At 60.4% G+C, this 24,974-nt stretch overlaps 1 protein-coding gene across 1 annotated transcript; it reads left to right on the forward strand.

The window, feature by feature from the left end:
* The first annotated feature begins 516 nt into the window (after window positions 1-516).
* On the forward strand, window positions 517-13,624 carry TP53 (tumor protein p53). Its single transcript, XM_048833896.2, has 11 exons — window positions 517-624; window positions 8,072-8,157; window positions 8,431-8,482; window positions 8,869-9,093; window positions 9,343-9,529; window positions 9,732-9,844; window positions 10,001-10,110; window positions 10,444-10,595; window positions 12,208-12,287; window positions 12,562-12,674; window positions 13,236-13,624. Exons 2-11 carry the CDS (start codon window positions 8,084-8,086, stop codon window positions 13,321-13,323), a joined length of 1,194 nt encoding a protein of 397 aa, XP_048689853.1. The 5' UTR covers window positions 517-624; window positions 8,072-8,083; the 3' UTR covers window positions 13,324-13,624.
* Window positions 13,625-24,974: the final 11,350 nt, after the last annotated feature.

The raw sequence follows: 24,974 nt of genomic DNA on the forward strand, positions 1-24,974 counted from the left end.
GTAACAAGGGCCCCCCCATGCCAGGGAATCAGAGCTCTGAGAGCTACCTCCGGCCTGTGGATAATTCCCACTGGGGTGGAGGAGTCCCAGCCCCCCCAGCTCTAACCCACCAGCCCCCACTCCCCTCCCAGAGCCGGGGAGAGAACCCAGGAGTCCTGGCCCCCAGCCCCCCCCCCCCGGCTCTATCCCACCAGCCCCCACTCCCCTCCCGGAGCCAGGGAGAGAACCCAGGAGTCCTGGCCCACAGCCCCCCCAGCTCTAATCCACCAGCCCCCACTCCCCTCCCAGAGCCAGGGAGAGAACCCAGGAGTCCTGGCCCCCAGCCCCGCCCCCGGCTCTAACCCACCAGCTCCCACTCCCCTCCCGGAGCCAGGGGGAGAACCCAGGAGTCCTGGCTCCCAGAAACCAGCACGGCCCAGCCACTTTTTCTTTTTTTTTTTTTTCCTCTGAAACCTGTCTTTTTTTTTTGTCCACAGTAAAGATGGCGGCCATGGCCTCACCGTGCCCACGGTCACGTGGCCAAGGCAGCGGCGCAATGCATCCTGGGCCGCCGGGAAATCCCCAACTCGTGCATGTGGATGCAAAGTGCCCGGGAGAGAGACTGGAGGGGAGATCTCCGCGGAGGTGACTTTTGGGGGGCTGGGAGGGGGCTCGGTGCGGGGTGGCGATGATGGCGGAGTCAGGCACGGGGCGGGGGGAGGCCGTGATGCTGGCCCGAGAGCTGAGTCGAGACCGGGCTGGGGTGAAGCTGTGAGGTTATGAATCAGGGTCTGAGTCATGAAAGCACTTCTGGTCTGGCTCCGGCTCAAGAGGGGGGAGGCGGAGTACCCCGGGGGCGCTGAGATCCGCGGGGGACCGGTCGGTAGAACGTTGAGATCTGCGAGGTTCCGATCGGTGGAATGTTGAGATCCGCAGGGTTCTGATCGGTGGAATGTTGAGATCCGCAGGGTTCCGATCGGTGGAATGTTGAGACCCGCAGGGTTCTGATCGGTGGAATGTTGAGATCCGCCGGGTTCCGGCCCCTAGAACGTTGAGGTTCCCCACTGAGGGTTCTGATCCGTGGAGCACTGAGCTCTGCGAGGGTTGGGTCTGTGGAACGTCGAGATCCGCGGGGTTCCGGTCCGTGGAACGTCGCGATCCGTGGGGTTCCGGTCTGTGGAATGTCGAGATCCATAGGGTTCCGGTCCGTGGAATACCAAGATCTTGTGGGGTTCTGATGCATTAAAGGTTGAGATCCATTGAGGGTTCTGATCCGTGGAGCATTGAGCTCCATGGGTTCCATTCCCTGGAATGTTGAGATCCGCGGGGTTCCGGTCCCTGGAACGTCGAGGTCCGCGGGGTTCCGGTCCCTGGAATGTCGAGGTCCGCGGGGTTCCGGTCCCTGGAATGTCGAGGTCCGCGGGGTTCCGGTCCCTGGAATGCTGAGATCCGCGGGGTTCCGATCCCTGGAACGTCGAGGTCCGCGGGGTTCCATTCCCTGGAATGCTGAGATCCATGGGGTTCCGGTCCCTGGAACGCTGAGATCCGCGTGCTTCCGGTCTCTGGAACGCTGAGATCCGCGGGGTTCCGGTCCCTGGAACGTTGAGATCCGCAGGGTTCCGGTCCCTGGAACGTTGAGATCCGCGGGGTTCCGGTCCCTGGAACGTTGAGATCCACTGAGGGTTCCGATCCGTTGAACATGAAGATCCATTGGGGGTCGGGGAATAGACTCGGCCCATGGCACATCGGGGTGGCGGGGTTCTGGCCATGGAATGTTGAGATCTGCCGGGGGGCAAGGGGGGGTGTCCTGATCTGTGGGACTTCCGGCTCCACAGGGTTCCCACGTAACGTTCTGATCCGCGGGCGTCCTGACCCTTGGAACGCTGCGATCTGCGGGGTTCGGCCCCCCCGAACATCGAGATCAGGGTGGGGGAGATAGCAGAGCGAAAGGGAGGGAATCTCCCGCCAAGCTCCCCGCCCCGGCCATCCTGGAAGGTGACCGGAGGACTTGGGCCGATGATTAATTCTTCCTCCTTATTTGTATCGCGACAGGGCCTGCGTTGGGCCCAGTCTTGGACCGGGCCCCGACCGCGCCAGGTGCTGTACGAATCCAGAACACAGAGACGCTCCCTGCCGCCCCCCCCCAGTCTAAGTGTCGGACAAGAGACAGAGAACAGACAGTCCGGGGAGTGGGGAGACAAGGAAACAATGAAACAATCTTGCCACGCACTGTCCAGTTTTTCTGAAGGGCCTGGGGGGTGGGGGACACATCTAGAGGCTGGCAGGTCATCTCCGTAGCCCATGAGGGTGGAGAAGGGGCCCCCGAGTGTGTGGGTGGGGGTGGGGAGGTGTGGGGGGAGAGATATGGAATCCCGGGGCGGGGGGGGTAAGGAGGGAGCGTCTTAAATGAGGTGGAGGGTTTGTGCAGAATCTTGGCCTGATGAAGGGTGGGGTGTGCTGGTCCCTGGCAAACCGGGGGTGGGGGGTGTCTACATTTTGAGGGGATGCAGGAGGGGCCTGGACAGGGCAGTGCACGGGGGGATTACTTGGGGGGGTGTCTGTCTGGGGAACTGGGGGCTGCATGGGGCCCTGGCTGGAGCAATGGGGGGTGCTTGGGGGCCTGGCTGGGGGTGGGGCAATGGGATGGAGGTGCATAGGGGACCTGGCTGGGGGTGGGGCAATGGGATGGGGGTGCATAGGGGACCTGGCTGGAGCGGGGGGGGGTGCATGGGGACCTGGCTGGGGGTGGGGCAATGGGATGGGGGTGCATAGGGGACCTGGCTGGGGGTGAGGCAATGGGATGGGGGTGCATAGGGGCTCTGGCTGGAGCAGTGGGGGGTGCATGGGACCCTGGCTGGGGGTGGGGCAATGGGATGGGGGTGCATAGGGGCTCTGGCTGGAGCGGTGGGGGGTGCATGGGACCCTGGCAGGGGGTGGGGCAATGGGATGGGGGTGCATAGGGGCTCTGGCTGGAGCGGTGGGGGGTGCATGGGACCCTGGCTGGGGGTGGGGCAATGGGATGGGGGTGCATAGGGGACCTGGCTGGGGGTGGGGCAATGGGATGGGGGTGCATAGGGGCTCTGGCTGGAGCAGTGGGGGGTGCATGGGACCCTGGCTGGGGGTGGGGCAATGGGATGGGGGTGCATAGGGGCTCTGGCTGGAGCGGTGGGGGGTGCATGGGACCCTGGCAGGGGGTGGGGCAATGGGATGGGGGTGCATAGGGGCTCTGGCTGGAGCGGTGGGGGGTGCATGGGACCCTGGCTGGGGGTGGGGCAATGGGATGGGGGTGCATAGGGGCTCTGGCTGGAGCGGTGGGGGGTGCATGGGACCCTGGCTGGGGGTGGGGCAATGGGATGGGGGTGCATAGGGGCTCTGGCTGGAGCGGTGGGGGGTGCATGGGACCCTGGCTGGGGGTGGGGCAATGGGATGGGGGTGCATAGGGGACCTGGCTGGAGCAGTGGGGGGTGCATGGGACCCTGGCTGGGGGTGGGGCAATGGGATGGGGGTGCATAGGGGCTCTGGCTGGAGCGGTGGGGGGTGCATGGGACCCTGGCTGGGGGTGGGGCAATGGGATGGGGGTGCATAGGGGCTCTGGCTGGAGCAGTGGGGGGTGCATGGGGACCTGGCTGGGGGTGGGGCAATGGGATGGGGGTGCATAGGGGACCTGGCTGGGGGTGGGGCAATGGGATGGGGGTGCATAGGGGCTCTGGCTGGAGCGGTGGGGGGTGCATGGGACCCTGGCAGGGGGTGGGGCAATGGGATGGGGGTGCATAGGGGACCTGGCTGGAGCAGTGGGGGGTGCATGGGACCCTGGCAGGGGGTGGGGCAATGGGATGGGGGTGCATAGGGGCTCTGGCTGGAGCGGTGGGGGGTGCATGGGACCCTGGCAGGGGGTGGGGCAATGGGATGGGGGTGCATAGGGGACCTGGCAGGGGGTGGGGCAATGGGATGGGGGTGCATAGGGGACCTGGCTGGGGGTGGGGCAATGGGATGGGGGTGCATAGGGGACCTGGCAGGGGGTGGGGCAATGGGATGGGGGTGCATAGGGGACCTGGCTGGGGGTGGGGCAATGGGATGGGGGTGCATAGGGGCTCTGGCTGGAGCAGTGGGGGGTGCATAGGGGACCTGGCAGGGGGTGGGGCAATGGGATGGGGGTGCATAGGGGCTCTGGCTGGAGCGGTGGGGGGTGCATGGGACCCTGGCTGGGGGTGGGGCAATGGGATGGGGGTGCATAGGGGCTCTGGCTGGAGCGGTGGGGGGTGCATGGGACCCTGGCTGGGGGTGGGGCAATGGGATGGGGGTGCATAGGGGCTCTGGCTGGAGCGGTGGGGGGTGCATGGGACCCTGGCAGGGGGTGGGGCAATGGGATGGGGGTGCATAGGGGCTCTGGCTGGAGCGGTGGGGGGGTGCATGGGACCCTGGCAGGGGGTGGGGCAATGGGATGGGGGTGCATAGGGGACCTGGCTGGAGCGGTGGGGGGGTGCATGGGACCCTGGCAGGGGGTGGGGCAATGGGATGGGGGTGCATAGGGGCTCTGGCTGGAGCGGTGGGGGGTGCATGGGACCCTGGCAGGGGGTGGGGCAATGGGATGGGGGTGCATAGGGGCTCTGGCTGGAGCGGTGGGGGGGTGCATGGGACCCTGGCAGGGGGTGGGACAATGGGATGGGGGTGCATGGGACCCTGGCAGGGGGTGGGGCAATGGGATGGGGGTGCATAGGGGCTCTGGCTGGAGCGGTGGGGGGGTGCATGGGACCCTGGCAGGGGGTGGGGCAATGGGATGGGGGTGCATGGGACCCTGGCAGGGGGTGGGACAATGGGATGGGGGTGCATGGGACCCTGGCTGGAGCGGTGGGGGGGGTGCATGGGGGAGGGCAGCAGAAAAGGCCAAACCATGCAGCGCCAGCCTCTCTCTCTGGGGCTATTTTGGTTTCTCCCGAGAGGGGAGGGGACGTGTCTCAGCGAGAAAGGACTTTGGCTCCTCCCCCCCTTCCTCCATTCCAGTCTTGGTTCATCCTGGACCAGCCCATTGTGTCTTAATGGAGGGGGAGCGCTATATTTTTAAGGGGGAACCTTGTTCCCCCCGTCCTGAGCAGTTCCCCTCCCCGCTTGTTGCCTGTCTGTATTGCATGAGGGATGGGTCTGTTCCCCCCCATTTGAAAGGATTTGAACCGTTTTTTCAAACACACACACCCCTTCCCCGTTTCCAGAATGGTAGGGCCCGCCTGCCCTCTCTTACCCTTGCCATTGGAAGGCACCATTATGCGAAACAGGGGGGGCAGACAAAGTGTGTGTGCGAGGAGTATGTTCTCAGGGTTGAAGGCGCCAGGTACATAGCGGGAAGGGGAGGGGAGCTCCCCACCCAAGCTTCCGTGCACAAGGGCGGGGGGTGTGTGCGTTAAACCTTGAGCTATTGGGAGGGTCTTGAAGGCGTCGTCCCCCTCTCCGGCAGGAATGGTATGGCCCGCCCGGTGCCTCTCCCTCCTTGGGGCTGCCTGGAACGTTCCGAGAACGTCGAGTGGGCGGGGCGACAAGCAGGAGTGGGTGGGGCAATGGGTGGAGGGAAGAGAGGGGGGAGAGGCAGGGGGAGGGAGGAGTGGGGGAGCAGTGGGGTGAGGGAAGGGAGGTGGGGGGAGGAGTGGGGGGCACAGGCAGGGAGAGGGTGGGGAGGTGGGGAGGGAAGAGGGGGGACAGGCAGGGGAGGAGTTGGGGGGCAAACGGGGAAGGGAGAAGAGGGGGGCAGGGGGAGCGAGGGGAAGGAGCAAGTGAGGGGAGGGAGGAGTGGGGGAGGGGGTGGGAGGAGTGGGGGGAAAGGGGGAGGAGCAGGTGAGGCGAGGGAGGAGTGTGAGGGAAAGAGGGAGGAGCAGGGGAGGGGAGGGAGACTCAGTGACCCCCCAGGTCCCTTCCAGCCCCATGTTGCTGTGCACAAAGGCCCAGTCCCCAGCCCGGTGCGCGGCTCTTCCTGCGTCTGCGCCAAACCCCACTCTGATGTGGGAGGGGAAAGTAGCAGAGACTTTCACTTCCAGCCCTCCCCCCCCTCCGCTCTAACCATCAGACCCCACTCCCCTCCCAGAGCCATGAATAGAACCCAGGAGTCCTGGCTCCCAGCCCCCCTGCTCTAACCACTAGCCGGTATTTTTCTAACACAAGCAGAAATTGCACCCACCACGAGGCGTCTCTATTTTGGACTTTGCTATGATGAATAAAGATGAATTAATCTCTGGCCTGGAAACTGGTGGTTGCCTAGGGACCCGTGTTTGTGACCTGGTTACATTCGATATGGGCAAACAGATGATGCTCCTCATCAGTAAAATGCACACTTAATGCTGCTAGTTTCCCAAAGCGGAGGAAAAGTGTAGACAGAAATATGAGAATTGGGAGTTCTTTAAAAATCCACAAAAGCTGCCAGCAAGAGACAGAAATAAATTTGGCTAAATGCCCATCCTGTGTCAGCGATGAAGGCAGCCGTTAGAAATAAAAGCAACGTACAACAAATGGGAAAAAAAGGGGGGGAAATAGATTGCAATCAATTAGAAGTTATGACGTGTAGGAAATTGCTAAGGGAAGCTAAAGACATGAGAAGAAAAAAGCTGGCAGGGTGAAGGACAATAAGGAGTGTTTTAAAGTATATATTAGGAGCAGAAGAAATTGTAGATGCAAAGAGTAAAGCTAGATGCAAAGAGTAAAACAGTTAATGATGCAAAGACGGGCGAAGCGATCAATAAACATTGGTGTTCTATGTTTGGGAAGGAGCAGGATGATGTATCCATGTCACATGAGGCTGATGAGGTACTTTCTGGCCTGTTACTAACCAAGGAGGTTATTTGATATTAAGCATCATCCACTCCAGATCAACATTTTTAAATCAGCAGGCCGGGATAACTGGTATCCAAGAGTTCCCATCGAGTTGGCCGAGGGAGGTCTCTGGCTCGCCAATGTTAATACATAGTAAATCTTGCAAGGCCGGGGAAATTCCAGAATAGTGCTGATGTTGTGCCGAAAGGGGGATGCCCCGGATATAGGCCCATTAGCTGCTACGGGATTCAGTTGAGGAAGGGCTAGAGATAGAGGGCTAGAGATTAAAGCCCGTCAATGGGGCTTTATGGGAAATGGGCCTTGTCAAACAAACCTTTTGCAAGTCAGGTTCGTAAAGGTAACTGGAGTTGGGATTCAAAATAGCGCAACGCTGTTATGAATAGCATTCCCCGGCGGACAGACCTGGCCCCCGGCAGATGCATGCTTAAATTGGGGGGGCTTCCCAAGCGGAGTCCTGCAGGGATCTGTGCCTGACGCCATGTGGAGTTTTTCTCGATGGGTCTGGACGGTTGTGTGACACTGCGTCAGGCAGGAGATTGGCAGAGCGGGAAATAGAGAGGGGGCCGGGGCCGGCCTACAGAGCGACTTCGGAAGCTGGGTGTACAAAATGTGTGTTTAATCCAGCCAGATTCATACCTCTAGGAACAAGAGGGGTAACTCGAACCCTGCTACCCCTTTCCAAACCCTGACCCCTCTCACCCACCCTTGCCTTCACCCTAACCCTTATCTCTGATTTCACCTTAACCCTAACCTTCAATTTCACCCTAACCCTTATCTCTGATTTCACCCTAACTTTCAATTTCACCCTAACCTTTATCTCTGATTTTACCCGAACCCTTATCTCTAATTTCACCTTAAACCTTATCTCTGATTTCACCCAAACCCTAAACTTCAATTTCACTTTAACCCTTACCTCTGATTTCACCCTAACCATTATTATCTCTAATTTCACCCTAACCCTTAGCTCTGATTTTACCCTAACCTTCAATTTCATCCTAACCCTAACCTTTAATTTCACCCTAACTTTCAATTTCACCCTAACCCTTATCTCAGATTTCACCCTAACCTCAACCTCCAATTTCACCTTAACCGGTATCTCTAATTTCACCTTAACCCTTATCTCTGATTTCACCCTAACCTTCAATTTCATCCTAACCCTTACCTCTGATTTCACCTTAACCATTATTATGTCTAATTTCAACTTAACCCTTATCTCTAATTTCACTCCAACTTTCAATTTCACCTTAACCCTTCTCTCTGATTGTCACCCTACCTCTAGGAAACAGCTAGAATGGAGCCGATGTTGGACCCCGGGCTGGAGCCACCCCTGAGCCAGGAGAGCTTCTCTGATTGGTGGAGCATGATGTAAGTGTCGGGGGGACCCCCTCGCTCCTTGCCCCCTCCACCCAGATTATTAGCCCCCCCCGGGCTTCACCCCGCCTTCCCTAACATAATCGTCCCCACTTTCCCTTCTCAATACCTGCCCCCGCATGCCCCAAACCCCTGGTAATTTAGGTATGGTGAGCTCAGAGAGGGGCAGAGCAGAGCTGGGTTCCGTTTGCATGGTGCGGGTGGCGGAGGGGACAGCTTGGATCCCCCCCACACACAAATTTTTATCTTTCTTGTCTCTCTCAATAGGCTGCAGCCCACCAATGTGGATCCCACAGCACCAGAGAACCAGGAGCTGTTTGTAAGTGCTGGGGGCCAGTGGGGAATAGAACCCAGGAGTCCTGTCTCTCAGCCACGCCCCCACCCCCTTGGCCACACTCCCCTCCCAGAGCCGGGGAGAGAACCCAGGAGTCCTGGTTCCCAGCTCCCCCCTGCTCTAACCCACTAGGGTGGACTCAGGGGGCTGGAGAGCAGTGGGGGGACTATGGGTGCAGTGGGACATGGGAGAATGGCAGGGGTATGGTGAGGGGCTGGGGGCCGGGAGGCCGTGGGGCTGGCTGGATCCGAGTTAGAAGGCAGGGTTGAGGGAGGGGGCAGAGGATTCAGTGAGGGGCTGAGGTCGGTTGGGGGTGTGGGGAGAGCCTGGGCTGTGGCATTAACCCTTCGCTCGCCATGTCTCCCCCACAGAGCCTCCCGGACCCGGACCTGGGCCTGGGCCTGTCTGACTCGGCGGACCCCTCCCTCCTGCTCCCGCAGGCTGGGGGGAGCGACGAGGGCTGGGAGCTCCCCGGGCCGGCCCCGGAGCCGCCTCCCACCTCTTCCACCGTCCCCTCCACCGAGGATTACGCTGGGGAGCATGGATTCGAGCTGACCTTCCAGCAGTCGGGGACCGCCAAGTCCGTCACCTGCACCGTACGGACCTGGCTGGGGGAAGCAGCATTCCAGGGAGGACTGGGGGGCAAGCAACCCAAATGAGCCCCTGCCCTGCTCCCTGCCCCACAGCGCCCCCTAGCGCCGCCCTGGGGCCAGCCTTGTCTGCCAGGGGAGGGCGTCCCCTGCTGAGCCCCCTGCCCCACCGCGCCCCCTAGTGCTGCCCTGGGGCCAGCCCTGCCTGCCAGGGGAAAGCACCCCCTGCTGACTCCCGTCTCCGTACCCCCACAGTACTCCCCGGAGCTGAACAAGCTCTTCTGCCAGCTGGCGAAGACCTGCCCCGTGCAGATCAAGATGGCCAGCCAGCCCCCGCCCGGTTCCATCGTCCGGGCCACGGCCGTCTACAAGAAATCGGAGCACGTGGCCGAGGTGGTGAGACGCTGCCCCCACCACGAGCGCTGCATGGAGTACAGCGATGGTGAGGGGCGTGGCTGGGGAGGGTGGCGACCTGTGGAACTCCCTGCTGCATGGGGTGTATGTGTGTGAAACCCAGCTGGAGGGATCTTGGGATGGGGAGTCCTGGCTCTGATCTGCCGGAGGAGAAGGCTGGATGTTAGGGAGTGGGGATATGGGGCCCAGAGGTGTCCCCCCTTGAGTTGCCCCCTCGTCTCTCGTGACAGGGGTCGCACCAGCCCGTCACCTGATCCGGATCGAGGGGAACCAGCAGGCACATTACCACGACGATGAAAACACCAAGCGCCAGAGTGTCACGGTGCCCTACGAGATGCCCCAGGTACCTGGACATGGGGCCTGTCCCCTCCAGGGGGCACTGGCTCCCATCCGGCCCCAGGGCGGGGACTGTCTGGCTCAGGGGGGTGGGGAATGGGGCACGGGGCCTGTCCCCGATAGGGGCCCCTGGCATCATTGCAATTCCCTCTCTGCCCTGCAGGTGGGGTCCGACTGCACCACCGTGCTGTATAACTTCATGTGCAACAGTTCCTGCATGGGGGGCATGAACCGGCGCCCCATCCTGGCCATCATCACTCTGGAGGGCAAGCAGTAAGTGCCCCCCAACCAGCCCTCCACGGGCCCCCGCCTCGTAGCTCCCCTCGGGGACTAGCACTTGGGAGAGAACTGACCACCCCCCACATCCTGTGTACCCCCATTCAGCCATGAGGCATTGGGGAGCTGTTGGGCTGGGAGCCAGGACTCCTGGGTTCTATCCCCAGCTCCAGGAGGGCAGTGAGATTCGGGGGGTGCTACTGAGCCAGGACTCCTGGGTTCTATCCCCGGCTTCAGGAGGGGAGTGAGATTGGAGAGGGGAGGGCTGGGACCCAGGACTCTTGGGTTCCTGTCTGTGTCTAATGTCCGTTCTCTACCCTTCCGGCGCAGCGGGCAGCTCCTGGGGCGCCGATGTTTCGAGGTTCGAGTCTGCGCCTGCCCCGGACGGGACCGCAGGACAGAGGAGGAGAATTTCCAAAAGAAATTGACCGGCAGGGTCCTTAGCGGGGCCGGGACCCTCAAAGGGGCCAGAGCCAAGAGGGGTGAGTGCGGAGGCGGGCCCAGGAACTGAAAGGAGTTTGGGGTGGGGATCTGAGCGGGCAGGTGGAAGGGGAAGTGTGAGGTTCTGAGGGGGTGGAGCCAAAGGTGAGTGTGAAGGGAGGGGCCAAGAGGGTGGGGGTGGGGCCCCTGAGGGGGTGGGGCCAATAGGGACTTACCCAAATGGGAGTCAATGTCCTTAATTCAGCACCAGCAAGACGTCGAAGCTGAAATCGACCCAACTTGATTGGCCAGTCTGACGTGCATTAGTGCTTAACAATTCCACCTGGGAATAATAGAAATTTCACCAAGATTTTTTATTCCCTTTACCGATAACCATCAATGATCCATTCTTCCGTCAGTCGGAGCCATTGATCACACTTGTCTTACAACCATCAATGATCCATTCTTCCGTCGGTCGGAGCCATTGATCACGCTTGTCTTACAACCATCAATGATCCATTCTTCCGTCAGTCGGAGCCATTGATCACACTTGTCTTACAACCATCAATGATCCATTCTTCCGTCAGTCGGACCCATTGATCACACTTCTCCTACAACCGTCAATGATCCATTCTTCCATCGGTCGGAGCCATTGATCACGCTTGTCTTACAACCATCAATGATCCATTCTTCCGTCGGTCGGACCCATTGATCACACTTCTCCTACAACCATCAATGATCCATTCTTCCGTCGGTCAGACCCATTGATCACACTTGTCTTACAACCATCAATGATCCATTCTTCCGTTGGTCGGACCCATTGATCACACTTCTCCTACAACCGTCAATGATCCATTCTTCCGTCAGTCGGACCCATTGATCACACTTCTCCTACAACCGTCAATGATCCATTCTTCCATCGGTCGGAGCCATTGATCACGCTTGTCTTACAACCATCAATGATCCATTCTTCCGTCGGTCGGACCCATTGATCACGCTTGTCTTACAACCATCAATGATCCATTCTTCCGTCGGTCAGACCCATTAATCACACTTCTCCTACAACCATCAATGATCCATTCTTCCGTCGGTCAGACCCATTGATCACACTTCTCCTACAACCATCAATGATCCATTCTTCCGACGGTCGGACCCAGTGATCACACTTGTCTTACAACCATCAATGATCCATTCTTCCGTCGGTCGGACCCATTGATCACGCTTGTCTTACAACCGTCAATGATCCATTCTTCCGACGGTCGGACCCATTGATGACACTTGTCTTACAACCATCAATGATCCGTTCTTCTGTCTTTCTAATCTATTTATCGGGAAATGTCAGTAAACGTCCATTCGCCTCGCCCATGCAAGCCAGTGACCAAATATTTCCATCAACAGTAGAAATTGGCAGATAGGCAAACTAAAGTCAATATTCTTCAATCAAACACAAATAAATTCTCCAGCAGGATGGATGCTCTTGCGATCTGTTGAGAGTAGGATTGAGGATATTCACTTGGTAATATTTTTGACCGGCGCTGAGGACAATTTGGGGGTTTTGGCGGTTATAAAGCTTTAACTTTTTGAAGCTCGTTCAATACTTATTCCCCAGAATAGGGCAGCTTGACTTTCCCAGGGGGTGAAGGGCTTGACATGTGCTTTTCCTACCCCCTGCAGCTCTCCAGGCCAGCATGGAAACAGCTGAGAACCCCAAGAAGCGGGTGGTGTCCCCCGAGAAAGAGGTCTTCCTCCTCGAGGTGAGTCCTGGTGGGGAAATTGGGGGTTCAGGACTCCTGGCTTCTCTCCCTGGCTCTGGGAGTGGAATGGGCTCTAGTGGTTAGAGCAGGGAGGGCTGAGAGCCAGGACTCCTGGGTTCTATCCCCAGCTCTGGCAGGGGAGTGGGGTCCATCCATCCTGTATGCAATTTGAGGGGATCTGGGATTAGAGGGCACTGGAGGGCGTTGGCCTGTCCTGTGGGGGAGGGGAGTCTGACCCTCCCCCCCGCCTCTTTCTTTCTCTCCCCCCCACCAGGTTCACGGGCGCAAACGATACATGATGCTGAAGGAAATCAATGACGCCCTGGAGATGGTGGCCGCCAAGCAGCAGGGGGAGTCGGAGAGTCACCGGAACCCCACACCCTCCAGGTGGAAAGGGGGCAGGGCCCTGCCTGGGAAGGGAGGGGGCCGGCCTGCCTCCTGGGGGGGCTGGGCCTAGCTGTACCAAAGGAAGCTCCCCCCTCTGATGGAAGGAGGCGGGGCCTAGCTGCAAAGGGGGAGGGGGGCTAAGGGTCCTCTCAGGGCGGGGGGCTCGGTGCCCCAGGGGAGGTTCCCCCCGCTCTTCATGGAGAGAGGGAGGAGCCTGGCTTGACCCCTAACAGCGGGGTCCTTGCTGGTAAGGGAACAGAGTCTAGTTACACCCTTGGGCGTGGGACCTGCAGGGTTCTCTCCCGGCTCTGGGAGGGGAGTGGGGGCTGGTGGTTAGAGCAGGGGTGCTGGGAGCCAGGACTCCTGGGTTCTCTCCCCAGCTCTGGGAGGGGAGTGGGGGCTGGTGCTTAGAGCAGGGGTGCTGGGAGCCAGGACTCCTGGGTTCTCTCCCCAGCTCTGGGAGGGGAGTGGGGGCTGGTGCTTAGAGCAGGGGGAGCTGGGTGCTAGGACTCCTGGGTTCTCTCCCCGGCTCTGAATCTCTTCCTTCTCTCCCCGGGGCAGGTTGCTGAAGACCCGGAAGGAGCCGGGGGACGGGCTGCTGCCTCGGAGCGGAAAGAGGCTGCTGGTGAAGGAGGAGGATTCTGAATAATCCCCCCCTCCGGACCCTCCCCACCCTGTCCGGTCTTGCACTAAGCTAGTTTCCACTGCCAGCTTTTTACAAAGTCCCTCTCTCCCAAGGGGGGCAGGGTCAGCCTGACGGTCCCTTCCCCCGGCCCTCATTCTCAGGACGGGGGCGGGGCGGGAAGATTTGTTCCCATCCTACTGAGGACCCTGGTCCCGTGACCCCGCCCCCTGGTCCCATGACCCCGCCCCTGCGCTGCTCTGTTCCCCCGCCCCTGCCAGCAAACTTTTATATCAACTTTTTATACAATAAATCCAACTCTTTCTTAGCCGCCGCCTCCCCCTCCCTCTGTGTGAGGGTGGGGGGGGGCGGGGTCAAGGGCCAGTTAGCTGGGGGGGGGGCGAGTTAATTAACATTGAATATCCTGGGCGGGGGGGTTCGGCCTCGAGCGGGGTGCGGTAGGCCCCGGCAGGATTAACTCTCGGTGCCCTGGGAGGAAACCCGGGCGGCCCACGGATGGTGGGGAGGGGTCACTAACCCCCAGCTTGGTGATTCGGCGCGAGAGGCGACATGTCGACAAGAATCTGGAGCAGGAAGGGTTATTTGACCTCTGGATTCGGCCCGCGGCTGGAGCCCGGGGTCCAGTTCTGGTGTCAACAAATCAAATAGGGGGTGAGGTCTCCGGTAGCCCACCAATTAAGGAAGATTAGGTGGGTGAGGCATTTTAACAGAGCGCCACAGGGCTCCTATGAATAGGGGCAGCCAGGGGGCTCCACTTGCTGCCCCCGCCCCAAGCGCCGCCCCCGCAGCTCCCATTGACCGGGAACTGTGGCCAATGGGAGCTGCAGGGGCGTCGCCTGCGGACGGGGCAGGGCGCAGAGCCACCTGGCAGCGCCTCCGTGTAGGAGCCGGGGAACATGACGCTGCTTCCAGGAGCTGCTTGAGGAAAAGGCTACCCGGAGCCTGCACCTTTGACCCCCTCCTGCACCGCAACCCCCTGCTCCAGCCCTGATCCCCCTCCCGCCCTCTGAACCCCTCGATCCCAGCCCAGAGCACCCTCTTGCACCTGCAACTCCCCAGCCCCACCCCAGAGCCTACACCCCCAGGTGGATCCTAGACCCCTTCCCACACCCCTTGCCCCAGCCCAGAGCCCCCTCCCGCACCCTGAACTCATTTCTGGCCCCACCCCAGAGCCATCACCCCCCTCCCACACCCCAACCCCCCAATTTCATGAGCATTCATGGCCCGCCATACAATTTCCACACCCAGATGTGGCCCTTGGGCCAAAAAGTTTGCCCATCCCTGGTTTAAGCCATCCAAGACAGACAGCCATCCAGCCGCCTTTCAAAACCCTCCAGCAAAGATGGTCCCCACGACATAACCATCTAACGGAAACATCCCAAGACCTGGTAGTAATGGAGAGACTTCAAGTACCTGGACGTCTGTTGAAAAAGTAACGGGGTCGGTCCTGGGGCCGGTTTCGTTCAACATCTTTATCAACGATCTGGAGGACAGGGTTAACTGCACCCTCAGCAAGTTCGCAGATGACACTAAGCTGTGGGGAGAGGTAGATACGCTGGAGGGGAGGGATAGGATACAGAGGGACCTAGACAAATTAGAGGCTTGGGCCAAAAGAAATCTGATGAGGTTCAACAAGGATAAGTGCAGGGTCCTGCACTTAGGACGGAAGAACCCAATGCACAGCTACAGACTAGGGACCGAATGGCTCGGCAGCAGTTCTGCGGAAAAGGACCTAGGGGTGACAGTGGACGAGAAGCTGGATATGAGTCAGCAGTGTGCCCTTGTTGCCAAGAAGGCCAACGGCATTTTGGGATGTATAAGTAGGGGCATAGCGAGCAGATCGAGGGACGTGATCGTTCCCCTCTATTCGACAGTGGTGAGGCCTCATCTGGAGTACTGTGTCCAGTTTTGGGCCCCACACTACAAGAAGGATGTGGATAAATTGGAGAGAGTCCAGGGGAGGGCAACGAAAATGATGAGGGGTTGGGGCACATGACTTACGAGGAGAGGCTGAGGGAGCTGGGGTTGTTTAGTCTGCGGAAGAGAAGAGTGAGGGGGGATTTGGTTGCAGCCTTCAACTGCCTGAAGGGGGGTCCCAAAGAGGAGGGAGCTCGGCTGTTCTCAGTGGTAGAAGAGGACAGGACAAGGAGTAATGGTCTCAAGTTGCAGTGGGGGAGGTCTAGGTTGGATATTCAGAAACACTATTTCACGAGGAGGGTGGTGAAACACTGGAATGGGTTCCCTAGGGAGGTGGTGGAATCTCCATCCTTAGAGGTTTTTAAGGCCTGGCTTGACAAAGCCCTGGCTGGGATGATTTAGTTGGGGATTGGTCCTGCTTTGAGCAGGGGGTTGGACTAGACACCTCCTGAGGTCCCTTCCAACCCTGATCTTCGATGAGTCCATGAAAACACCCAACATCCACGAAGGGCTTGGGGTGACTTTTTGGTCCAGAAAGCAGAAGCAAGGAGGGGCGAAGCGGATTCGCGGCGGGGGTGGGGGGAGGAGAGAGCCCAGAGAGGAGCAATGGAAGTGAGGCGAGGTTTAGGAACCCCCCTCCCCGTACAAAACCCAAACGGGGCGGGGGGAAGACTCCAGATCGGCTCAGAGGCCAGGGGACCGGTTCTCCATGGCCGCCGAAGGCCGGGGGAGATGGAACGGGCTTTGTCCGCAGCGGCGGAGATGGGAGGCGAACCCTGTTCCCTTTCAGGGGCGCTCGGCGGTAGGTTTGGCGCCCCTGGGGGGGGGGAAAAACTGGAGGATTTTCTGAACAAGTTGGGCAAACCCTGGGTTGACTTGTCCAGGTTGACGTGTCCTGCCTGAGCGCCCCCCCCCCGCCGATTCTCCTGCCCTTCTTCCCCATGGGCTGGGGCTGGCCCACGGATGCCCTTATCTGAGGGGGTCCGTTAGACAAAAAGGGGGGGACCCTGGTTCCCCCCCCCGCCTCCCGGGGGTTCTGAGACCACCGGGTGCAGCAGTGATGGGCTTTGGTGGGAAGGGCCAGGAAATGGGGGGGCAGAGTTTGGGGTAGCGGGGGGGGGGGGGCTGCGGGAGCCCACCTGTTTCCCAAGCCCCCTCCCCCGCATATACCTTGTTTTTTGCCCCCTGTCGTTCCCCGATTCGCCACAGGGGGGCAGCACCGCACCATTGCTCCCCCCCCCTCCCCCCCGCCCCATTCAACACAGGGACCTGGCTTTATGAATGGGGCGGGGGGGGGGGGGTGTTGGAGCTGCCATTGTGTCCCTGTATAGCATCCTCTTCAAAGCAGGGACATGCCCCCCCCCCCACAGTTGTGTGTGGGAGGGGGCATGTTTTCAAGGGCCTGAGTGGGCGCCGAAGGGCTGGGTGATGGAGGGGTGCCCCTGGGGCAGGGAGGGGGCAGATATCCGACCCAGACCCCTTTCAGAGCAGGGACAGCTCCCCACCCCCCCCATCTGTAGGCACTGGCTTAATGAGCTTGTCTCTGTGGGGGGGCACCAGTACAAACACCGCCCCCCCCATAGCACAGGCTGAATGGGGTGATGGAACCGCTTGGCCAGCTGTGGGGGGGGGGAGCAAGGGATGAATGAGCTCAATCCCCCCCCCCCCCGCAGCTCCTCTCCCCCGCCTTCCCGACCCCCAGCGCCTGCCAAGTCCTCATCTCCGCCAGGAGGGGACTGGAAATTTCCTCCGTCCCCTTCCACTGACCTTGAGCCGGATCCTACTGCTGCCACCAGGTGGCGCGGAGACAAGATGCGGGGGTGGGGGGTGGAGGGGGGGGGCTCAGAGCTATGCCTCTCCCCCAGCTGCTGTCTCAGCCTCCCACGGGAGATAGAACCCAGGAGTCCTGGCTCCCAGCATCCCCCCCACACTCTAACCACTAGCCCCAACTGCCCTCCCAGAGCTGGGGAGAGAACCCAGGAGTCCTGGCTCCCAGCAGTCCCCCCTGCTCTAATCACTAGCTCCCACTCCCCTCCTAGAGCCGGCGAGAGAACCCAGGAGTCCTAGCTCCCAGCATTCCACCCTCCCTGCTCTAACCATTAGCCCCCACTCTCCTCCCAGAGCTGGGGAGAGAACCCAGGAGTCCTGGCTCCCAGCAGTCCCCCCTGCTCTAATCACTAGCTCCCACTCCCCTCCTAGAGCCGGGGAGAGAACCCAGGAGTCCTAGCTCCCAGCATTCCACCCCCCCTGCTCTAACCATTAGCCCCCACTCCCCTCCCAGAGCTGGGGAGAGAACCCAGGAGTCCTGGCTCCCAGCAGTCCCCCCTGCTCTAATCACTAGCTCCCACTCCCCTCCTAGAGCCGGCGAGAGAACCCAGGAGTCCTAGCTCCCAGCATTCCACCCTCCCTGCTCTAACCATTAGCCCCCACTCCCCTCCCAGAGCTGGGGAGAGAACCCAGGAGTCCTGGCTCCCAGCAGTCCCCCCGCTCTAATCACTAGCTCCCACTCCCCTCCTAGAGCCGGCGAGAGAACCCAGGAGTCCTAGCTCCCAGCATTCCACCCTCCCTGCTCTAACCATTAGCCCCCACTCCCCTCCCAGAGCTGGGGAGAGAACCCAGGAGTCCTGGCTCCCAGCAGTCCCCCCTGCTCTAATCACTAGCTCCCACTCCCCTCCTAGAGCCGGGGAGAGAACCCAGGAGTCCTAGCTCCCAGCATTCCACCCCCCCTGCTCTAACCATTAGCCCCCACTCCCCTCCCAGAGCTGGGGAGAGAACCCAGGAGTCCTGGCTCCCAAGATGGTACTCTGTGGGTCTTGATGCAATGTTGACCTCCAGAATGACACTGTTGCAACTAATTGTCTATGAGGCAACTGTGCTTGTGCCGGGGGGAGGGGGGGGCAGACACTGGGTAAGCTGCAGTCCCCCCATTCAGGGGACTGAGCTCAGAGAGATTATAGGGGGGGGCATCATGAAAGCGACTGGGAGGTGCTGCTGGCCCCCGGCAGCCTGAGCCCCCCCCCCCACGGTTCTGTGGTCTATGGGGCAACAACGTTCCCCCCCGCCGCTGCCCCGCAGCCGGGCTTGGCCTGTTTGAGGCAGCGGCCGGCTGGCCTGGGCAGGGGGCAGGCTGGGACTTAATCATCAAATGACCCCCCCAGGCCCAGCACCCCCCCCACAAGAGGGGTGGGATGGGGCTCCTCCATTGCCAGCAGAGATGGTGGGGTGTCCAGGGCACGGATTGGCTGGATGGGGGGAGCAATGGGCCAGCCTCACATGCACCCTCCCTCCAGCCATCTGCCCCCACGACCCCCCCTCCCAGCAAGCCAGCTCTGCCCCCCCAAACCCCTTCCCCCACTCTGTCCAGGCTGGGCTCCTCCCCTCCCCACCTCCACATTGTTGCAACCCCTGTTCTACCCCGCACCTGCCCTGGAACCAGCCGCAGCTGGGGCTGAGGCCTTGGGGATCCTGCCCCCCCACCGCTGCCCACCTGGGGGGTGGGAGGCAGCAGCTGCACAGGGCAGGGGGGAGACACAAAATCCCCTGCCCCCCCTCCAAGCTAGACCTCCCCCCATCCCACGAAATCCCATAAGCTTCTGCCTTTTGCACTTCCTCTGGCCTTCCAGGGGCTTAGCCTGCTGGCCTGGGTCAACCCTTCAGGCACTGCAGAGCCGGGGGTGGGGGCTGCTCCTGGGGGGGGGGTCGCAGAAGGGGGGGGTGAGGCTGTTTAGGAAACAGCTCCCATAGTGGGGGGGGGGGGAGATGAAGCCATGTCCACACACACACACACACACACACAGTGGTTCTTGGGGGGGGGATTTGGGAAGGGGGTGCAAAGGAGTTGGGGGTGACGACAGTGAGGAGTGGGGGGGGCAGGGGAAGTTGGGGGCCTGACAGGGAGCTCATGGGGGGAGGAGCCACAGGGGGACTGCTGGGATGGGGGGGGTTGGTGGGCAGGGAGGGTGTGGGGGGGGACACAGGGGACTGGGGGGAGGAGCCAAGGGGGGGGCTGGGGAGATTGGGGGCCATGGGGGGGCTAGTGGGTGGGAGGGGGGCAGAGAGGGCTGAGGGGATTGGGGGAGGGGAGGGAGTGAGCCGGGGAGCCCCCTGCGTGGAGGGGCCATGACCCACATACTGATGAGCTGGGCTCCGTGCCAGCCCCCCCCACAAGTAGCCCCCCCCCCCTTGCTGCTGGCCCGGAACGCTCTGTTCCCCTGGCCCTGGCCCTGCGTGTGTGTCCCCGGTTTGTGTGGTTTTGAGTGTGTATCCACGGAGGTTGCGAAGAGAGTGTGGAAATCCATTGTGATTGTGTGTGTCTGTGTCCAGTGTGTGCGTACTGCAGTGTGTGTAGCCAGTGTGGTTGTGTGGATACGTGGTGCAGAGGGGGTGTGTGCGGGGGGGGGTATGTGTCCACTGTGGTTGTGTTGTTGTGGGGGTGTGTATTTATAGCCATTGTGGGTTTGTGTGTGTATCGTAGTGTGTGTGTGTGTTGCAGTGGGTGTGTTACCAGGGACCGGTGTCTGTGTGTGTTGCGTGTGTGTGTGTGTGTGTATCACAGTGTGTCTGTGTGTCACCAGGGACCCGTGTGTGTGTGTGACCAGGGGACCCGTGTGTGTGTATCACAGCGTGTCTGTGTGTCACCAGGGACCCGTGTGTGTGTGTGTGTCACCAGGGACCGGTGTGTGTGTGTGTGTGTGTGTGTGTGTGTTTGTGAGACCAGGGACCTGTGTGTGTGTCACCAGGGGACCCGTGTGTGTGTGTGTGTGTGTCACCAGGGGACCCGTGTGTGTGTATCATAGTGTGTCTGTGTGTCACCAGGGACCCGTGTGTGTGTGTGACCAGGGGACCCGTGTGTGTGTATCACAGTGTGTCTGTGTGTCACCAGGGACCCGTGTGTGTGTGTGTGTCACCAGGGACCGGTGTGTGTGTGTGTGTGTGTGTGTGTGTGTGACCAGGGACCCGTGTGTGTGTCACCAGGGGACGTGTGTGTGTGTGTGTGTGTCACCAGGGGACCCGTGTGTGTGTATCATAGTGTGTCTGTGTGTCACCAGGGGACCCGTGTGTGTGTGTGTGTGACCAGGGGACCCGTGTGTGTGTATCACAGTGTGTCTGTGTGTCACCAGGGACCCGTGTGTGTGTGTGTGTGTGTGTGTGTGTGTGTGAGACCAGGGACCCATGTGTGTGTCACCAGGGGACCCGTGTGTGTGTGTGTGTATCACAGTGTGTCTGTGTGTCACCAGGGACCCGTGTGTGTGTGTGTGTGTGTGTGTGACCAGGGGACCCGTGTGTGTGTATCACAGTGTGTCTGTGTGTCACCAGGGGACCCGTGTGTGTGTGTGTCACCAGGGGACCCGTGTGTGTGTATCACAGTGTGTCTGTGGGTCACCAGGGGACCCGTGTGTGTGTATCACAGTGTGACTGTGTGTCACCAGGGGACCCGTGTGTGTGTGTATGTGTGTGACCAGGGGACCCGTGTGTGTGTATCACAGTGTGTCTGTGTGTCACCAGGGGACCCGTGTGTGTGTATCACAGTGTGACTGTGTGTCACCAGGGGACCCGTGTGTGTGTGTATGTGTGTGACCAGGGGACCCGTGTGTGTGTCTGTGTGTCACCAGGGGACCCGTGTGTGTGTCTGTGTGTCACCAGGGGACCCGTGTGTGTGTATCACAGTGTGTCTGTGTGTCACCAGGGACCTGTGTGTGTGTCACCAGGGGACCCGTGTGTGTGTATCACAGTGTGTCTGTGTGTCACCAGGGGACCCGTGTGTGTGTGTGTGGGTCACCAGGGGACCCGTGTGTGTGTATCACAGTGTGTCTGTGTGTCACCAGGGGACCCGTGTGTGTGTGTGTGGGTCACCAGGGGACCCGTGTGTGTGTATCACAGTGTGTCTGTGTGTCACCAGGGGACCCGTGTGTGTGTGTGTGTGTGTCACCAGGGGACCCGTGTGTGTGTATCACAGTGTGTCTGTGTGCGTGACCAGGGACCTCTGTGTGTGTGTGTGTTGCATTGCATCTGTGTGTGTGTGACCAGGGACTTGTGTCAGACACAGTGTGTCTGTGGGTCACCAGGGACCTGTGTGTGTATTGCAGTGTGTGTAGCCAGTGTGGTTGTGTGTATACGTGGTGCAGAGGGGGTGTGTACAGGGGGAGGGTATGTGTCCACTGTGGTTGTGTTGCTGTGGGAGTGTGTATTTATATCCATTGTGGGTTTGTGTGTGTATCGCAGTGTGTGTGTGATCAGGGACTGGTGTCTGTGTGTGTCACAGTGTGTGTGTGTGTATGTGTGTTGCATTGCATCTGTGTGTGTGACCAGGGACCCGTGTGTGTGTCACCAGGGACCCGTGTGTGTGTGTGTGTGTGTGTGAGACCAGGGACCCGTGTGTGTGTCACCAGGGACCAGTGTGTGTGTGTGTCTGTGTGTGACCAGGGACCCGTGTGTGTGTCACCAGGGACCGGTGTGTGTGTGTGTGTCACCAGGGACCGGTGTGTGTGTGTGTGTGTGTGAGAGAGAGACCAGGGACCCGTGTGTGTGTCACCAGGGACCAGTGTGTGTGTGTGTGTGTCACCAGGGACCCGTGTGTGTGTGTGTGTGTGTGTGAGACCAGGGACCCGTGTGTGTGTCACCAGGGACCAGTGTGTGTGTGTGTCTGTGTGTGACCAGGGACCCGTGTGTGTGTCACCAGGGACCAGTGTGTGTGTGTGTGTGTCACCAGGGACCGGTGTGTGTGTGTGTGTGTGTGTGTGTGTGAGAGACCAGGGACCCGTGTGTGTGTCACCAGGGACCCGTGTGTGTGTGTCTGTGTGTGACCAGGGACCCGTGTGTGTGTCACCAGGGACCAGTGTGTGTGTGTGTGTGTGTGTCACCAGGGACCGGTGTGTGTGTGTGTGTGTGTGTGTGTGACCAGGGACCCGTGTGTGTGTGTGTGTCACCAGGGACCGGTGTGTGTGTGTGTGTGTGTCACCAGGGACCCGTGTGTGTGTCACCAGGGACCCGTGTGTGTGTCTGAGTGTCTGTGTGTGAGACCAGGTACCCGTGTGTGTGTCACCAGGGACCGGTGTGTGTGTGTGTGTGTGTGTGAGACCAGGGACCCGTGTGTGTGTGTGTCACCAGGGACCCGTGTGTGTGTGTGTGTCACCAGGGACCCGTGTGTGTGTGTGAGAGAGAGACCAGGGACCCGTGTGTGTGTCACCAGGGACCGGTGTGTGTGTGTGTGTGACCAGGGACCCATGTGTGTGTCACCAGGGACCAGTGTGTGTGTGTGTGTGTGTGTGTGTGTGTGTGTGTCACCAGGGACTGGTGTGTGTGTGTGTGTGTGTCACCAGGGACCCGTGTGTGTGTGTGTGTGTGTGTGTGTGAGACCAGGGACCCGTGTGTGTGTCACCAGGGACTGGTGTGTGTGTGTGTGAGACCAGGGACTCGTGTGTGTGTGTCACCAGGGACCGGTGTGTGTGTGTGTGTGTGTGTGTGTGTGTGTGTGTGTGTGTGTGAGACCAGGGACCCGTGTGTGTGTCACCAGGGACCGGGGTGTGTGTGTGTGTCTGTGTGTGTCTGTGTGTGAGACCAGGGACCTGTGTGTGTGTCACCAGGGACTGGTGTGTGTGTGTGTGTGTGTTGCATTGTCTCTGTGTGTCTGTGTGTGTCACCAGGGACCCGTGTGTGTGTCACCAGGGACCCGTGTGTGTGTGTGTCTGTGTTGCATTGTCTCTGTGTGTGTGTGTTTTGCAGGGTGTGTGTCCAGCCCAGGTGTGTGGTGTGTGCTGTGACTCCCTGGAACCTGAGCTCCCTGCGGGCCTGTCCGTCCGTCTGTCCATCTATGGATCGGTATCGACTGGGAATTAGGGCACTTTACACCCCCTTGATCCACCAGCCGGGGAGGGGGGCCCCCTCCGGGCAGATGGGGGGGGAGGGGCAGAGCCAGACTGGGGGGCGGGGGGGAGGCTGGACAGATGCTGGGGTACCTGCGGGGAGGGGAGCCGTGGGGGAAAGGAGCTGGGCGGGCGGGGCAGGCAGAGGGGGGAGGTTTTGGGGGGGGGCGAGGACTGGGCAGGCAGAGGGGGGAGGTTTTGGGGGGGCGAGGACAGGGCAGGCGGAGGGGGGCGGCAGGCTGGGCGTCCGTCCAGGGACAGTGCCGGGGGCACTTGAGGCTGCGTCCCTCCCCCTCGCCATGGGCACAATGCCTCCACCAGGCAGCCGGCCCAGACACCCCCCCACACACACACCCCCACATGCTGGGAACAGCCCCCCCACAGCGTGTGGCACCAGCCAACCCCAGAGGAGGGGGAGTCAGGGCCCCTGGGCACAGTGGGGCTGAGTGCTAGGAGTCCAGTCCCCCCACCAACCACTAGCCCCCACTCCCCTCCCAGAGCCCAGGCGAGAACCCAGGAGACCTGGCTCCCAGCCCCCCTGCTCTAACCCACCAGCCCCCACTCCCCTCCCAGAGCTGGGGAGAGAACCCAGGAGTCCGGGCTCCCAGCCTGCTCCCCTCAACCACTAGCCCCCACTCCCCTCCCAGAGCCGTGGCAAGAACCCAGGAGTCCTGGCTCCCTGCCCCTGCCTTAGGGACAGTCTCTCACTCGGTTTCCATGCAGCACCGGGGGGCTACAGGGGTAAAGCAGATCCCTTTCCCGCACAGGGGGGGCAGGACCCCCAGCTCCAGGACCCCACCCCTTGGGTCCAGCCCCACCCCTTGGGTCCAGCCCCATTCCGCCCCTTGCGAGGGATTGAGCAGGGCAGGAAGATTAACGCAGGACAATCTGTCAGGCCTGGCCCAGATGCAGTAATTGTGGGCGGGGGGATTAAAATGATCCGGGGGGGGGGGGAATTAAATTCACCCAAGGGGAAAAAATTATGTAGGTTACTAGGGGAGAAAATTCTTCCCAGGATGCTGGGGGAAGCCCCCCCCCCCAAAAAAACAGGGTCTTGGGAAACAGATAGGAGGGGGCCCCCCAGGCTGTCCATTGCCCCCACCCCCACGACGGGATCTGTCCCTGGTCCTGCAGTAACCTCCCCCCTCCCACGCAGAGCCAGGGAGAGAACCCAGGAGTCCTGGCTCCCAGCCCCCGCATCATGTGGAAGAACAAAACAGCATCCCCCTCCCTCTGCATCAGGGCACCCCAGCGCTCAGAAAAGGCCATAATGAGAAGAACAAGACACACACCCTTCTCCTGTGTTTCCCCGCCCCCTATGTGCTGGCCCCACCCTTTGCCACAGAAGGCCCCTCCCCATCAGTGTTGCAGCCCCACCCCTACCCAAAGATCTGCCTTCCCCCACCCCCCAATTAGTTACAGCACATCTTCTGACTCTTGTGCCGGGGACATTGGTGGGAGCGGTGGGATCTCCAATATTTGCCCCAGCAATTTATGTGTTGGGGGGAGGGAAAGCTGTGGGGGGGGGGGGGACACCACAGTGGCTCCAGTCTGGCTCTTGGGGGAAACTGAGGTATGGAAAGGCTAAAAATGATTAGTCCCTGTCTAATGGGGTTCGTATCCTCCCTACCTCACGGGAAGACAAACCAATTAAAGACCACAAAGTGCCCAGAGACTCTGGTAACAGACGCGAGCACCGTAAGTTCTTAATTATTTTAATTAGCGATCCCTCGCTCCGCTCAACAGCCGATCTCAAAGTGCTTTTACAAAAGGGGCTCCAGGATCGTAATGGAGAAACTGAGGCACGTAGACTGAAAGTGACTTGCCTCGTCACAGATCCAGGACTAGGCCTCAACTAGGCCGCACTGCCTCCCTAGC

This window comes from Caretta caretta, chromosome 28, assembly GCF_965140235.1.
Source record: "Caretta caretta isolate rCarCar2 chromosome 28, rCarCar1.hap1, whole genome shotgun sequence".
Lineage (NCBI taxonomy): Eukaryota > Metazoa > Chordata > Testudines > Cheloniidae > Caretta > Caretta caretta.

Excerpts from the sequence above, each read along its gene's own strand:
- TP53 (XM_048833896.2), top strand. The coding sequence starts at position 8,084 with ATGGAGCCGATGTTGGACCCCGGGCTGGAGCCACCCCTGAGCCAGGAG. Across the intron at positions 8,158-8,430 it reads TCTGATTGGTGGAGCATGAT|GCTGCAGCCCACCAATGTGG; the intron begins GTAAGTGTCGGG and ends CTCTCTCAATAG. Across the intron at positions 10,111-10,443 it reads ATCACTCTGGAGGGCAAGCA|CGGGCAGCTCCTGGGGCGCC; the intron begins GTAAGTGCCCCC and ends CTTCCGGCGCAG.